Below are 14,930 nucleotides of genomic sequence, written 5' to 3' on the forward strand. Positions count from 1 at the left end.
AATAAAAGATAAATACGAGTAGTACCTGCATAGTTTCCTTAAGTGTCAGTGTTAATAAATTAGGAAACTTGACGTAAAAAACGAATTCTGGAAAATATACAAAGGAAAGCAAAATTGTCTGTAAGATCAAGCAGCATTTCTGATATTTGGGAGAGTAAAGTCAGGTCAAAACTGCGTTCTCCTCGCTGCTCTCAATAACTTCTATTAACCCCTTTGACTATTGACTAAGATATATTTACAAAAAGTGTTATGAGGGTGTTATGGGGTATCGGCCGGCAGTGTGTGTAATGTGCGCACCTGCCCCCCTTCGCCTTCCACGCTCTGCAGCTCGCGCCACTCCTCGATGGTCTGCGCCAAGTCCACCTGACACAGCGGTACCTTCACCTCGCCGATCTGGTCGTGCTTGGAGAACCGATCGAAGTCGAAGATCGCGAACACTAGCGTTTTGTTCATCGCGTCGGCGTATGGCACGCTCTGGACAGAAATAGAATCATTACTCGGGACATTCGTTATTGTAGGCTTAAGGGTGCTGTCATGTTGAGCCACCCACATACGCGGCCCGAAATATTATTGGTAATCTTTTGGATATTAACAAGCGAGATGTTTCTGTAACTTTGATGTATTTTACCTTAAAGACGAATGTTTCGTTGAAGACGGGGCTGAGAGTTTTCCGATGGACCTTGGTCTCGAATTTCTTTTTCTTATCGGGAAGTAAGTAGACCTTTACGTAGGGATCAGAAGTTCCTCCCATGTCTAGAGCGGGAAGATCTTCTGCTTTGATCACAGTCACGGAGAGACTGTTGCTGTTGAAATCGTATTCGAGCTGAAAGAAAATTATAACATTTATTAAATAGTTAAAATCCGACGGAATTTCAGCAAAATATCTACAAATAAATGGAGTTAACTTTTGGACGTTTAAAAAAAGATGACACATAAACATGCCAGATACTTGATGGTGGAATAAACTCGCTCAATCGTAATGTGTTTACTGGCGAAATGAGTTACGGGCTCAGTAAATAAAGCCTTAATGAAACATAAAACGGAACGCTGGCTCTAAAATAGGTGTCGGGAAAACAATATTCTACATACGACAGATTTTATGAGGTTGTTGGTATGTAAATGTGACACATGCATTTTTCCCCTGATCTCGTGATGTAATCGGGATGCTATGGTATGTACAATTAGGAGCAACATACCACAGAGTTAGCAAACCTGGGCCTCGTCCCGTGGCCTAGCCAAGTAGTCACGCACCTTATAGAGTAGCTTCCCTAGTTTCTGTTCTTCCTTCTTGGAGTCGCCGTCGTCTGGTTCCTCGGCGTTTTCGGTGAGCTCCTCCATATCCGGCTGAACCTACATTCACGTCCCGCGGCAAATTTCACATGAAAATCATATTTCTTATAAATAACATGAACCTTTTCATTTTTTCCTTTCGTGTCTCTACTTTTAAATCTGCAAACCAAACTGACCAATAGCGACTCATTATTAGGTATTATGTTTTTGCTTCTATACCTAAGTGAGTTTTACGATCCATCAATTTGATTTGTGGATTTAGGAATTCAGTTTGATACGATTTCCTTTAAAGATGTTCTGATGATGATTATTATTATGACTTAAATCATTTCAAAATAGAATACCTAACTGACATTGAGCAATTCTGTAAAACGTGGCAAATTTAGTTTGTGTAGTAACTTTACTATTTATAGAATATAGAAATTTACATTAAGTGGCCACAGTTGAAGGTCAAAAGCTTGAAATATCCAAAAAGTGAATTCATAATTTAATTAGGTTACTTTCAGCTACTTATGCTCAATTTTACTATGATTATATGAGAATGAGCAATTTTTATATCCACAGATGGTAAAGTTATATTATAATTAAAATATAAACGTGTTTCATATTATTGAGACAAACAAACGAGATACCACGTCGCCAATTCGTCTCGAATCTTCCGACGGTGGTTCCGCCCCCGGAAATTTGGAGGCTGAATGGCGAATTCTACGCCCGCCCACCTTACTGCTTTTGAATTATTAGTAACGACGAACCGATTTTCGGTCTTGTTAGCCGTACATTAAATATGAATAATTCTACAAATGGACTGTTGGGGCGATTGCAAAAGTTTGCAAAATTAGCGTAAAATGTGCCTCCATTGTACTGCGGAGTAGTTGTTTGTGTTTTTTTATTTATGTCACTGGAAATGTATAAAACAATAATCAGGAAATGTACCTATAAAATATTTTTCAATACGTTGCCTAGTAATATTAAGTCTGTATCTTCAGGTATTTAAATAAATGTAAACAAAATCTACTCTCAAACGGCTCCTTAAATCAGTTGCAAGTAAATGAAAAGATTACACGACTAAATAAGGAGGTTAAGAGCAGGTCGCTCAGTGACAGATCCGCTTGGTTTTTGTATTTGTTTGGTTAACCAAGAAATTTAGTAACTACCCGAAAAAGTACAAATTATTTGTTTACTTTTTTTTAAATACCTAAAAGTACAGAGTATTGTTTAATTTAGACTGTGCTCAGAACAGATGGCATTTACCTTCTCCTTGTAGGCTGAGCCGATGAGCTGGACGGATTTGAGGTCGACGACGCCCTTCATGCCCTTCTTGCCGTCTTTGGACCGCCTCTTGCGGAAACATCGTCTGATGCAGCAGAAGCAGATGCCGAGGACAACGACCGCTACCCCTGGGTGGTGGAATTGGTTTTTAAAAATGTGCCGATAGGAGAATAGGTCGCGAAAGTTGGCTTAACAGTTGTTCATGATTCAAGGTTAGTTTTTCCTTTTTTATTTATTAATTTTTTTCATCTTACAGGTCCCTCTCTTTATCCTTCATCCAAAGGTGCGCTGTGAAAACCTATCGTGTTTGTATAGGCACTGAACTTCTCGGACCGGAGTATAGGCTATATTTGGATTTCTGTCTGCAGTGAACTACAGTGAATAGGGATCGTGTACTTCTATGTTAACTGCCTTCTGAGATTAGTAGTACCGTGTTCAAACGCTGGGTGCCAGAGATTTTTTTCGATATCTACTTACTTACTTAAGTATTTACGAAATCTTATTTGATATGTAGCAGTCGCTTTTCAGTAAAGAAAGACATTGTAAGGAAACCGGATTATTCCCCAGTTTCTCTTTGAGTTAGAAGGTCATATGGCAGTCGCTTTCGTAAACAACTAAGGGCCTAAGTCAATTCTGGGATTTTATGGTCAAACGAACCCCATGCTTTCATATTTAAGCTGTGGCAGAAAGCCGGGATACAATGTAAGGGAAATGATTTCATTGACAATCCGTGATTTTCAATAAAAACGCCGTTCCAGAAATAACGACCCGTGTCAAATAGACCAAGGGCATTCGGAATCCGGCTAGAAGAGAATTTTCCGCATGTTATATCGGGAACAAATCCAATTACGCGCCCGAGGGCGATATTACATAACTGTTTCAAGTGATCGTTTAATTTATCAACTTGGATGTATGCAATGTACCTAACCATTATTGAAACAACTTTCATGTAATAAAACTAATGAGCATTTTTCTATACACATTTTTATAATATTTATTGAAACCGATAGAGTCCCACAAAGTTCAGGTGGCAGCGATTTAGACAGCCTCGCCTGTACAAGGCTAAAGTAAGCATCATAATTTCGTACGATTTTAGGTTTAAAATAACATTTGTATTGTCTGTCAAAATCACTGAGAAGTTGGCTTGCCATGACTAGTCATGGCAAGCCAACTTCTCAGTGAGTTATCTATCGAGATAACCGGGGGGTTTACTAGAAACGGAGAGAGTTAATTGCGGTTTTACTCGTATTGCCCATTTGCCTCTGTGTTGCAGGACTGCACGGCAATAGCAAATTGACTGCGCAATCGCAGTGCATCTCGGAACTTGGGTCGTAGTTCAATAGGGTTATGTAATTTTTCGATCTCACGGGATCTTATAGCGATTGTTATAGGTATTACGAGAGCAAGTTATTCATGAATGTAATTCATTATTCAGAATTCATAGCCTGTTAATACAATGAAAATAAGCCTTTTGTCGTGACTCTCTATCTAGTAACATATTAAAAACCCATAATAGCCGCACGGATTTTAATCCATCTGTGATTATGAATTAATTTGACTCCACAAGAGAAACCTACAAAAGGAGGGCAGCACTAGTCGTACCTACAGCTTTCAGTGGGCTGTATGTTGGTCGCCGATTGATATGGAGAGTAAAATTTAACTTACCCACAAGAATCGCGACCAGAGTCGTACAGCTTTCAGTGGGCTGTATGTTGGTTGCCGATTGATATGGAGAGTAAAATTTAACTTACCCACAAGAATCGCGACCAGAGTCGTACAGCTTTCAGTGGGCTGTATGTTGGTCGCCGATTGATATGGAGAGTAAAATTTAACTTACCCACAAGAATCGCGACCAGAGTCGTACAGCTTTCAGTGGGCTGTATGTTGGTCGCCGATTGATATGGAGAGTAAAATTTAACTTACCCACAAGAATCGCGACCAGTTGCCACGTCTCCAGGTTGAGCTTGTGGGCGATCTCTGCTGTTTTCTCGGCCATCGTCTCTGTGGTGGCTGCGACGGTGGGCGTTTCGGTGCCGGGCGATGCTGCAACAAAACATTTATTATAGTTTTATCTATATAGAATTACCTGGTACCGAAGGATTTCAGAGAGCTACCCGTGAGCCTCATCATCCGATACGTGGATCGTACGGGGTAATTGCACAAAAGATCCCGATGGATCGAAGTGTATCCGTAAGGGCCCCCGCAGATTTAAGATAAGATAAGATAGAGAGTGGAGTGAGGAAGTATATAGAAAGAGAAATCGAGAGAGATAAAGAGAGAAAAATTGTGCCTGATTCCACTGATGGCGTACTTTCGGAAGCCAAGACTCCTTATCTTATGGCCAGGGACCGCAACTTTGGTGCCGGTGACGTCATTATGACGTTTAGTCCGATATAGGATGTTCTTTTAATAACATTGCAATACCTCAATTCTTAATAATGAGATATTGAGAACTGCTTGGTATTTGCATAAAAAATAATGTTAACATTAAAAAACGATGCAAGTATTATTTTTATTGGCTTTTTTTACAGTAATGTAATTGTAACAAAAAATATTATTCTTCGTGTACTTAAATAAAACAACATATTAACAAAAGGTTGGTTTTTTTTTATATATTTCATTTTAACATGACAAAGACAGTTATGTTTTTATACGTGGCCAGTACGTGGAAAAACTCTTAACTCAAGTTTGAATATCAGTAAACTAAAGAGGCTAATAAGTTGTTATTTGATTAATTGTATATAATCTAGATAACAACACTCTGTATTTAGCTTGACGTCATACGTCTGTCATCGGCACCAAAGTTGCGGTCCCTGCTTATGGCCAACTAAGCTGCAATAGAGTCGGACAAGTCGCTGAGTTTACACATCAAGTGGTAACTCAGATATGGAGCAGCATCTTGGCAGCTCCATATCTAAACAGTTTGAGTCAGTGTTGTGTGTCGAAGCGTTAGGGAACCCTTCACACTAGCGTCTACCAAGTGTTGGTGTCTAGTTAATCTAAGGCTGCCGTTGGACGCATAGGTATGTTTTATGGTAACAATGTCGTTTTTTCTTTCGTGTATGATATCTATTTCAATTTATAGCAATTATTTTATTTTTATTTTTTATTTTATTTATTTTACTTAAACACCACAAATTACATAATATTTTTTTAAAAAGTATCGCTAAACCAGCAAGGTTTGTCTCGATACTCCATTCCGCAAGGTAAAAAATAAAAAACTAAATAAGTGCACTACAGATAAATACTTACATCCTAAATAACATACTTAATACTGAGCGCGTCACGTTATCAGTATCACACCGGCCGGCCGAGCAAAACAAGAACCGGTCAGCCGTAGGTACGTGATACAGGCTGCTCCATTTATTACAAATGAACTATTTTTTATCAGTTACAATTATTTAATTGGTTAAGCATTTCTTTTTTAAGTATATTTGCTATATTAGTTGGTGTTAACTTATCTCTACACTGTTTAGGTAACTTATTAATTAAATCTGGTATAATATAATCTGACGTTCTCCTGCCATAAAAATTATTAAATTGTGGTTTCCGAAGCATTTGGTTTGTTACTTGCCGTGTATTTATTGGATGGGAGATTAAATGTTTAATTTCATTTCTGAAGTATTGATCCTTTAACATGTGATATTTAAATTTAGTGTGAATCGGAAGGACCTTACAAAATTTAAATAGGTCACTATCACATACAACCTCTTCTTTTATTTTATGAGGTACTATTATCTTTAAGAGCCTGACTTGTAGCCTATATATTTTGTCTAGGTATGATTTAAAAGTGCGACCATAACTACTTAATCCATAAGAAATGACGCTATCCACAAGTGCATTATAAACATCGAGTCTAATATGATATGGGATCCTATTTCGTAGAATATATATTTTTGCCATTATTGCTCGTAACCTAGTACACACTGAGTCAATTTGGTCTCTCCAGTTGAAGCGGTTGTCAATTATAACACCTAAATATTTGTGTTTACTAACTTGTTCCAGCGGCATACACTTGCAATTTTGATCAATATTCGGTAGCATGTGTAGACACTGGTGGTCGTGCCCTATGATCCTGACTTCTCTTACCGATCTTGATTGACTTGAGTGTATATGAAGCAGTTTGGTTTTATCTGCATTTAGGACTAGCCCTGCATCGTGGGACCACTTACAGACGTTATCAAAATCAAATTGCAGTTTCTTCTCCGCCACAGTTACATTTTTATCGGCGGCAATGAGACAGGTATCATCCGCGAACTGGTAAACGGAACATTTTTTGACACAGTTATTCATACTATCAACATAAGCTAAGTAGTGGAGTGGGCCGAGCACGGAGCCTTGTGCTGTGCCCTCTGTCACCAATACTTCATTGCTAAGAGCGTTCCCTATCCTAACATGATACATTCTGTTTCGCAAGTAATTCCGACACCAATTTAACAGTTGCCCACGGACACCAGTATCTTCCAGTCTATGTATTAGTGTATCATGTCGTAAAGTGTCGAATGCCTTACTATAATCAATAAAAATTATTAAGACATGACATTTATTGTTTAAGTGTTGATTTATCTCATCAGTAAACTTTGAAAGTAACAATGAGGTGCTTTTTTTGGGCTGAAACCCAAATTGATTAGCGGAGAGAATACAATGCTTGCTATAAAAGTTATGTATTTCGTTACTTATGTACTTTTCTGCAATTTTGTCTAAAATGGGAAGCATTGTAATAGGTCTGTAATTACTACAGTTTGTTGCACTGCCACTTTTATATATTGGCCGTACTAGTCCTACCTTGAGGCTGTCAGGAAATAGACCACACGCTAAACTGCTATTAATGAGATGGGCTATAGCAGACGAGATTCTGTCTGCTATGAGTTTTAGATCTATAACCCGAATTTGATCTATTACCTGTTGTTCCTCCCGCCTCTTCGCCCGTTTCCTCCTCGGCTGTCGCCTCCCCTGCGGCTTGTCGGCGCCATCGCCGCAGTAGTTTAATAAGCGGTGACATCCCTATAACAAATAAAAAAAATATGTTAAGAAAAGCATCAGGAAGATGGATTATTAAAAAAAAATTGTGATAAGTTTTGAATGATTCACGGTTATTTTCATTAGACTTATATTGACCGGGATATCCGGGATAGACCGTGATTACCTTTTTGATTTTTGTCGAGCTCCCGATTTATTTATTTAAATATCGGGAGCTCGACAAAAATTGTTGTTTGTGCCAAATGCGCAAACGATCACTGATAATATCTGTTTCGTAGTTACCTATCTCTATCGCTCTTGCGTATTGGCGCATTGGATTTCTGTCGGCGTCTGGCGTCGACGATTTTTATTCGACTACGCTGGCAAGTTACAATTTAAAATCGTACCTTTATGGGATTAAGAAAGATTTACGAAGCTTAAGTTTACTTATGTGATTTACATAATCACATATGTAACTACTATACTACTACATATTAAAATGTTACTCATAGTTAACTAGAAAGGATATCGTCACTACTTTTAAAAAAACTTGTATCTTCGTCTGTCAATGAAAAAAAAATTGTAGTAAGTATGTATGGAATGCATATAGACTTACTGCATTTTAACTTTGAGGAACAGCGTGAGATACGAGATTTTTTAAAAGTAGTGACGATATATCGTGTCACGTAGGTACAAACGAGTAAACGACTCAACATAATCCTATCAAATATATGATACTGTGTGTTGTGGGACGGAATATGTTGACTTTATTGTTATTTATTGTTATAACCACTGAAAGTGCTAGTATTGGTTAGCGTTAACAGTGTACCTACTACCTAGCCAACGTCATAATGCTTAAGCTTCGTTAGTGTAACGTAACTAGCTCGCCATATCGCTATTCTGTTAACGCGCCAGACAGAGACTGCGGTTCGATTGTTAGGTACGTAGCGTCAATACAACGGTTGTTAGTTCGGCTAGGCTGGCAGCAGAAAAAACACCCGACATAATGGACCGATTTTCATGAAACATGGCTAAGAAAACTCCCACGGACAGACACACACACAGACAGACAGACAGAGCCAAAATTATACATAACACCCCGTCGTTTTTGCGTCGGGGGTTAAATAGGTACATTTCGGGATGTCAAACGCCTATGGAATATTTTTGAATTGAAATTCAAAGCATTTAACCATGCGGAAAACAGGCTTTCTTTATTCGACCGGAATGGGTTGTGTAGGGTGGGTTAACATTATCTATTCGGATTCAGAGAGCGCTAGACCAAAGGGCTTAAGGTAAAGTTCACTGAGTGCTACACCCTTTACTTACAACTTTCGGATCACCTTTTAAAATAAGTAACAATACTTTTTTACGACCACTCATGGTAATCATATTAAATTAAATAAATAGGTACAAACAATAATTTTGAAGACCAAATCTCTCATTTGTATATTTATTGAGTGGAATCAAGAATTTGAGAGAATATATGGGTGTACGTAGGATGCCCTGAAAGTTTCGGGAATTGAATAAGTACTTTAGGAACGTATATTTGACATGTGTTATACCTCTTTGTTACAAGCATAGTCTCATTATCCGAAAACACTGTCCACTTAGAAAAAAAAAACAATGTTCGATTTTCAATTGTTTTTTAAAGTCGTTGAGTCGCTGGTGAAAATGGAGCTGTCCCGCGAAAGTTTTAGAGCAATGATTTATTATGACTTTAAAAGTGGATTAACACAACAACAATGTGGAGACCGATTGACTACTGCTTTTAGTAGTGAAGCACCTTCGAAGACGACAATATACAGGTGGTATTCGGAATTTCAACGTGGCCGTGTTTGCGGACGACGTACGTGAGGGTCGACCGAAAACTGCCGTTACCGATCAAAACATCGATGTTGTTCGCAAACTGATAAAGGAAGATAGGCATGTTACATATCGGGAAATTCAGGAGACTTTAGGCATTGGAATGAGTCAGGTACAAGTTATTTTACAGCAAGAGTTGGGCGTGAGGAAGTTATTTTCCCGGTGGATTCCTCACTAACAAGTGAGGAATTGACCAATTGACCAATTGACACGGACCGTTTTCTGGTCGTCAGATAACAATCTGACGACCAGAAAACGGTCCGTGTCAATTGGTGCCACAAAACCTAAAAAAGATTTAATGGAGGAAGCTCAAATGCCGTTTTTAGTATTGTGTCAGGTGACGAGTCATGGATTTACGCATATGAGCCTGAATTCAAAAACCAATCTCGAGTATGGGTTTATGAAGACGAGCCGAAGCCGACAAAAGTTGTTCGTTCTCGCAGCACGATCAAAAAAATGGTAGCCACGTTTGTCTCGAAATCGGGTCACGTGGCGACTATTGCACTTGAAGATCGAAGGACTGTCAATGCCGATTGGTATATAGGCGTTCGTTTACCGATTGTTTTTGCTGAACTGCGAAAAAATAACCCTAAACGCCGTATTATACTACACCATGATAATGCCAGCCCTCACACTGCTCAGAAAACAAACGACTATCTGGAGGGCGAAAATGTCGAATTACTGAACCATCCTTCGTACAGCCCCGACCTAAGTCCCAACGATTTTTTTACTTTCCCGAAAATAAAGAATCGGTTGCGCGGTCAGCGTTTTCAGACCGCGGAAGAAGCAGTCGACGCTTATAAAATGGCCATTTTGTCAACCCCCACTTCAGAGTTCGTTTTAAAAAGCAATAAAAGTACTATTATTTCATTTAAATGCGTATTTTTTCCAATTCCCGAAACTTTCAGGGCAACCTACGTATCTATAATGAATTGTAATATTTAATTTAATATACGACCGACATTTTTAAATGGATTTCGCCTACTTTCAGAGTTATAACTTTATAAGCATTTAAAAAAAAACATTGAGTGCTTTCTTTATTAACTCCCGATCGAAAAACGACGGGGTGTTATAAGTTTGACGTGTCTGTTTGTCTATCTGTCAGTGTGTGTGTCTGTCTGTGGCATCGTAGCTCCCGAACGGATGAACGGATTTTTTTCTAAACTATTTTTTCTCCATTATAGACTGCCTTTCTTATACATAAGCCTTTTACGACAATAAATATCTTCAAACCTATTACTTGGAGAACTATTTGATCTATTTTTATGATCTGAATCCTATTTTATTAGAATTCATGGCAGCATTCCATCTGACGGTTTTTCTGAATCGGTGCCAGATCAAGTTTAAATACAGCCTTTAATTGCGCTTGTGAGGTGAAGTTTTGTATAGTGCTTTCGGCGGCCTACTTCAATGTAAGTAGCTTTGACTTGAGATACATAAATAATATTATATATAGTGCTGCTTTGCTCTATCAAAAGTACCTTAGTTAGACTATTTAGAGCTTACAAAACTGAAGAAATACGTAGACTACAACTGAAAAATAATAGATCTATTACAAATGAAAAATCTTATGTATTGATTATTATTTCCGGTTACAAGAGGCAGTGCAAAGTGGATGTGACATTAGAATTTCAATACGTGCACTACAGCCCAAGCCCTCTCGCCAATAGGAGAAAAGCATAACATGAACATAGTCAGTACGCGTATACTAATATTACTAATAATCATTATTTATTATAACTCTGGACGAACCTAAATATAAAATTATGCCTGTAATGTGATCATCGAATTTAAAAATATGTGCTTAAAGTACATTTTGTTGAGATATAAATTAAAAAAAAGTAAAATACGGCTAATTTTATTAAAGTATGTAAAAAAAATAATTAGAAAGTATTTACCACGCAGATGCCGATTCTGGTACATACAACTATCTCTTAAGTTTCGGTTTTGATATGAATGCTTATGATAAAAGTTTGAATAAAGGACCATGGGCAGAAATGTCCCCACCCACCAACAGAAATGAAACATGTCTCATTTAATAGATCTTATAGCAACCTGATGATTTTTTACTATGACGAAGATCGCCCTATGTATGGGGTTTTCTTGGAAAACCGTGTTTTGTTTTTACATATTTTTTGCTCATTTCTTTGAAAGTTTTTGTTTTTTTATTATACTAGTTGATTGATAAACAAGCATGCGGGGCTGCGTGATGGTAAACAGTCACCGCAGCCTATAGACGGATGTAACAACTCATTCTGTCCTAAATATATATTTGTGAAGTATTATTGTTAGTAACATAATGTTTTTTCAACCTTCTCTTTGTAACTATCAATGAGATGAGCAAAAAATATGTAAAAACAAAACACGGTTTTCCAAGAAAACCCCATACATAGGGCGATTCTCGTCATACTAAAAAATCATCAGTTTGCCAAGATCTATTAAATGAGACATGTTTCATTTCTGTTGGTGGGTGGGGACAGTGCCCATACAAATTTGCCCATGGTCCTTTAAAAGTGGAAAATGTCTGCCTTGGGTGAGACTTGAACTCACGGCCTCTGGATCGATACTCCTGCGATCATCGATCGATTGCAGACGTTTCTGCTAATCAGAAGTTAAAATAAAAGTTAGAATCTTCGTTGAACACTGAAAAGACGTGTGTGCGCCCTAAGCACTAAGACTATTGTGTGAAAGTCGAATCAAAACTAGAGTTTACCTCCTCGTCTCTTCTCTCTCATCTTGTTTAGATTCCTAGTTAATGAGAAGCACCACGTTTGTGAGATGATTATTTTATAGTGTTAATGACACTAATAAAATGCAATATGATATAACTAGCTATTGCCCGCGGCTTCGCTCGCGTTATATTTGGGAAAATTTCGGAATGCTCCATACAAGCGTCCACCCCCCCCCATTTTAGGTAAGCGTGGGGGGGGGGGATAGAAAGAGATAAAAAGTAGCCTATGTCACTCTCCATACCTTCAACTATCTCCATGTAAAAATCACGTCAAATCGTCGCTCCATTTTGCCATGAAAGACGGACAAACAAACATACACACACTTTCCCATTTATAATATTAGTATGGATAAAGTGTCCTCAATTGAATTTGACCAGCAGTGGGATATTAAAGCACACCAAAAAAAAACTTGAAAATGAGAATGACAATAAAGACGTATGAAGCTTGGAAGAATTTGCCATTGAGATTCATTAGTCAATAAACGAGCAGACGAGCCGCCTGATGGTAAACGATCATCGTCGCCATAGCCATCAGCTACTTTATCGTTGCCGACTATTGTGTCTAATCAGTAAGCCCCGTAGTCAAATGGCATTTCTGTAAACGCAGCAGAAATGCAGTCTGGCTCTGTCGCACCAATACGTAAGAGCGATAGAGATAGATTGCATTTCTGCGGCATTTGGCGTCACAGAAATGCCATTCGGCTACGGGGCCAGTGCTAACACATGATTGGCGCAAAATTATGTCACCGCGAGATCATACTACCCATTTTTATATCATTATGTGCTAGCCCTGCGGACGACTCCTCATTTGCGAATTGCGTAGCCAGCGGTGCGCACTGATTGGTTCTCACTGTCAAGGCCATAACAAGATTTAACCAAAACCATTTAATACTCGTATTCTTGAAACACAATCAGCCTCCTGTAGGCTGTTAATAGAGGACATAATGTGAACAAATATAATAAACACATTTTGCCCACCCAAAATATTTGTTCTAATTTTCTAAATATAGATTGCGTGGGTTTGTGTGGGTGGGTGGGTTGAAGATTCCTAATTGATTAACCTTTTTTAATAAAAAGTATATGTCTTGCATCGAATAAATGTTATAAAGGTTTCTATTTAATCATTCAATATAGTAGGTCGGTCAAAAGTATCATATTTTGTAAACCTACGTATTCTCTTTTTACTTTATATTGTAATATACAAGGTGCTCGCGAGGAACCCATATAACTTTAACGGCATATTCTTGGTCACATTTTAAGACTAAATTGTCATATAAACTTTTCTAGATTTCGTCTAGTTTCAGAGTTATTGCCAATTTAAAAAAAACATTTCCGTATTGTTACTCAGTAGAAAAGGTTTCTTAACGGCGCTGATGCGCAATTGTGGAGCATAGTCTCACAGTAGTCATTGATAGATGTCAAAATGTGACAAGAAAAACATCCAAATAATTTGGTTTTTAGAAAAATAAATGAAGGAACTCATTTTAATTGCCAACTTTATGGATAAAAATTTTTTTTTATGTGAAAATACGTCCAAAAAAGTAAAAAAAAAAACAAAAAAAATTTTTAAAATTCATATAACATTTTTTCTTTCTTTTTGCCTCAGAAACGCGTGGTTCAAGTTATGCGGGTTCCTCGCGAGCACCTTGTATATTGTTTAATGTGAATCGTAGGTACAGATATGTCTATTTTATTTTATTCCTAAGTAATCCGTGACGATTGCAATAGACTTAAAGACTTAACTAAGCTAAAAGCTAAAAGAAATAAAAGAGTTCAAAGCAAACGTAAAAGACGTAAAACGAGATAACAATAAAAAAAGTACTGAGAGTACTATGACGGAAGATGTTAGTCCACTGAGTTTGAGTCGTTAATCAGACTTAACAAAGAAAAGGTCCATTTTATCCGTGCCGACATTTACTTTTTGTTGCCTTATACCGCCAGCAATAAAAATATTCCTGTATATTGGTAATGTATACATATTTTTTGCTGTATATCTTTGTTGCTGTTTGTACAATTGCAGCAAGGTTCAAAATGTAAACATATAAGTAAACAACATTAGAGGTTGTTATGAAAGAATGAAACCTAAACTAAATAAATGTCATATACAAAGAAAAAGTGACCAAGGCCTAGTCTTCCGAGCTGGAATCGAACCAGCGTACTCCGTTAACCGGACGGATGCCTGTAAAACCACTCGGCCATCGGATCACGAAAGCAAGGGTCGAAATTTTCAAGTATATGACACAATTACTGGCTTATGGGGCTTAAGGCTTATGGAGAATGAAATCTGCTCTTTAGTCCGTTTTCACATTATCCGATCCGATATCGGAAGTCGTAAGGATTTCAATGGAAAAAATCCAAGATGGCGCCTATAATGTATGGGATATCGGTCCGACATCCGATATCGGATCGGATAATGTGAAAACGTTCTTACTCGTAAGGCCCAGCGACCCATTTAAGCTGAAAATGCTCAACTTCGTAAAAACTTTTGTTGTCTTGTTCAAGAAGATTCCGTAAAAGTACGTATTGGCTTTACAAGTTATGCTCAAACAATATAAATTCAGGAGTTACTTATTGAACTTCAGTGAATCGACTTCTCTTGATTGCTCTTTTGGTCGCAGAATCCTGGCTTTAGATTTGCGTGAATCCACGTAAATACACTTGATATTCAAAATTTTGTTTTGTTTTTGTGCTTACTTTTTGTGTGAACTTAATAACATTCGTTTTTAACCTTTTGTCAAGTATTTTGCTTAGCTTAAAAGCGGTTCAGGAAAAGTCAACGTTAACAGTTACGTAACAGTTACAGTAACAGTCTGTGTTT

At 37.7% G+C, this 14,930-nt stretch overlaps 1 protein-coding gene across 5 annotated transcripts in view; it reads right to left on the reverse strand.

The window, feature by feature from the left end:
* Window positions 1-14,930, reverse strand: part of LOC125236614 (synaptotagmin 1) — a 62,262-nt gene that overhangs the window by 16,443 nt on the left and 30,889 nt on the right. For 3 of the 5 annotated variants that reach the window (XM_048143599.1, XM_048143723.1, XM_048143518.1), the window contains exons 2-7: window positions 7,462-7,563; window positions 4,483-4,602; window positions 2,542-2,687; window positions 1,252-1,350; window positions 629-823; window positions 298-474 (exon numbers count right to left, since the gene is read on the reverse strand). In XM_048143599.1, the coding sequence (XP_047999556.1) occupies window positions 298-474; window positions 629-823; window positions 1,252-1,350; window positions 2,542-2,687; window positions 4,483-4,602; window positions 7,462-7,561 (837 nt within the window). In that variant the 5' untranslated portion in view covers window positions 7,562-7,563. The remainder of the gene's footprint in view (window positions 1-297; window positions 475-628; window positions 824-1,251; window positions 1,351-2,541; window positions 2,688-4,482; window positions 4,603-7,461; window positions 7,564-14,930) is intronic. The other 2 variants (XM_048143789.1, XM_048143664.1) reach the window with 1 other exon arrangement.

This window comes from Leguminivora glycinivorella, chromosome 1, assembly GCF_023078275.1.
Source record: "Leguminivora glycinivorella isolate SPB_JAAS2020 chromosome 1, LegGlyc_1.1, whole genome shotgun sequence".
Lineage (NCBI taxonomy): Eukaryota > Metazoa > Arthropoda > Insecta > Lepidoptera > Tortricidae > Leguminivora > Leguminivora glycinivorella.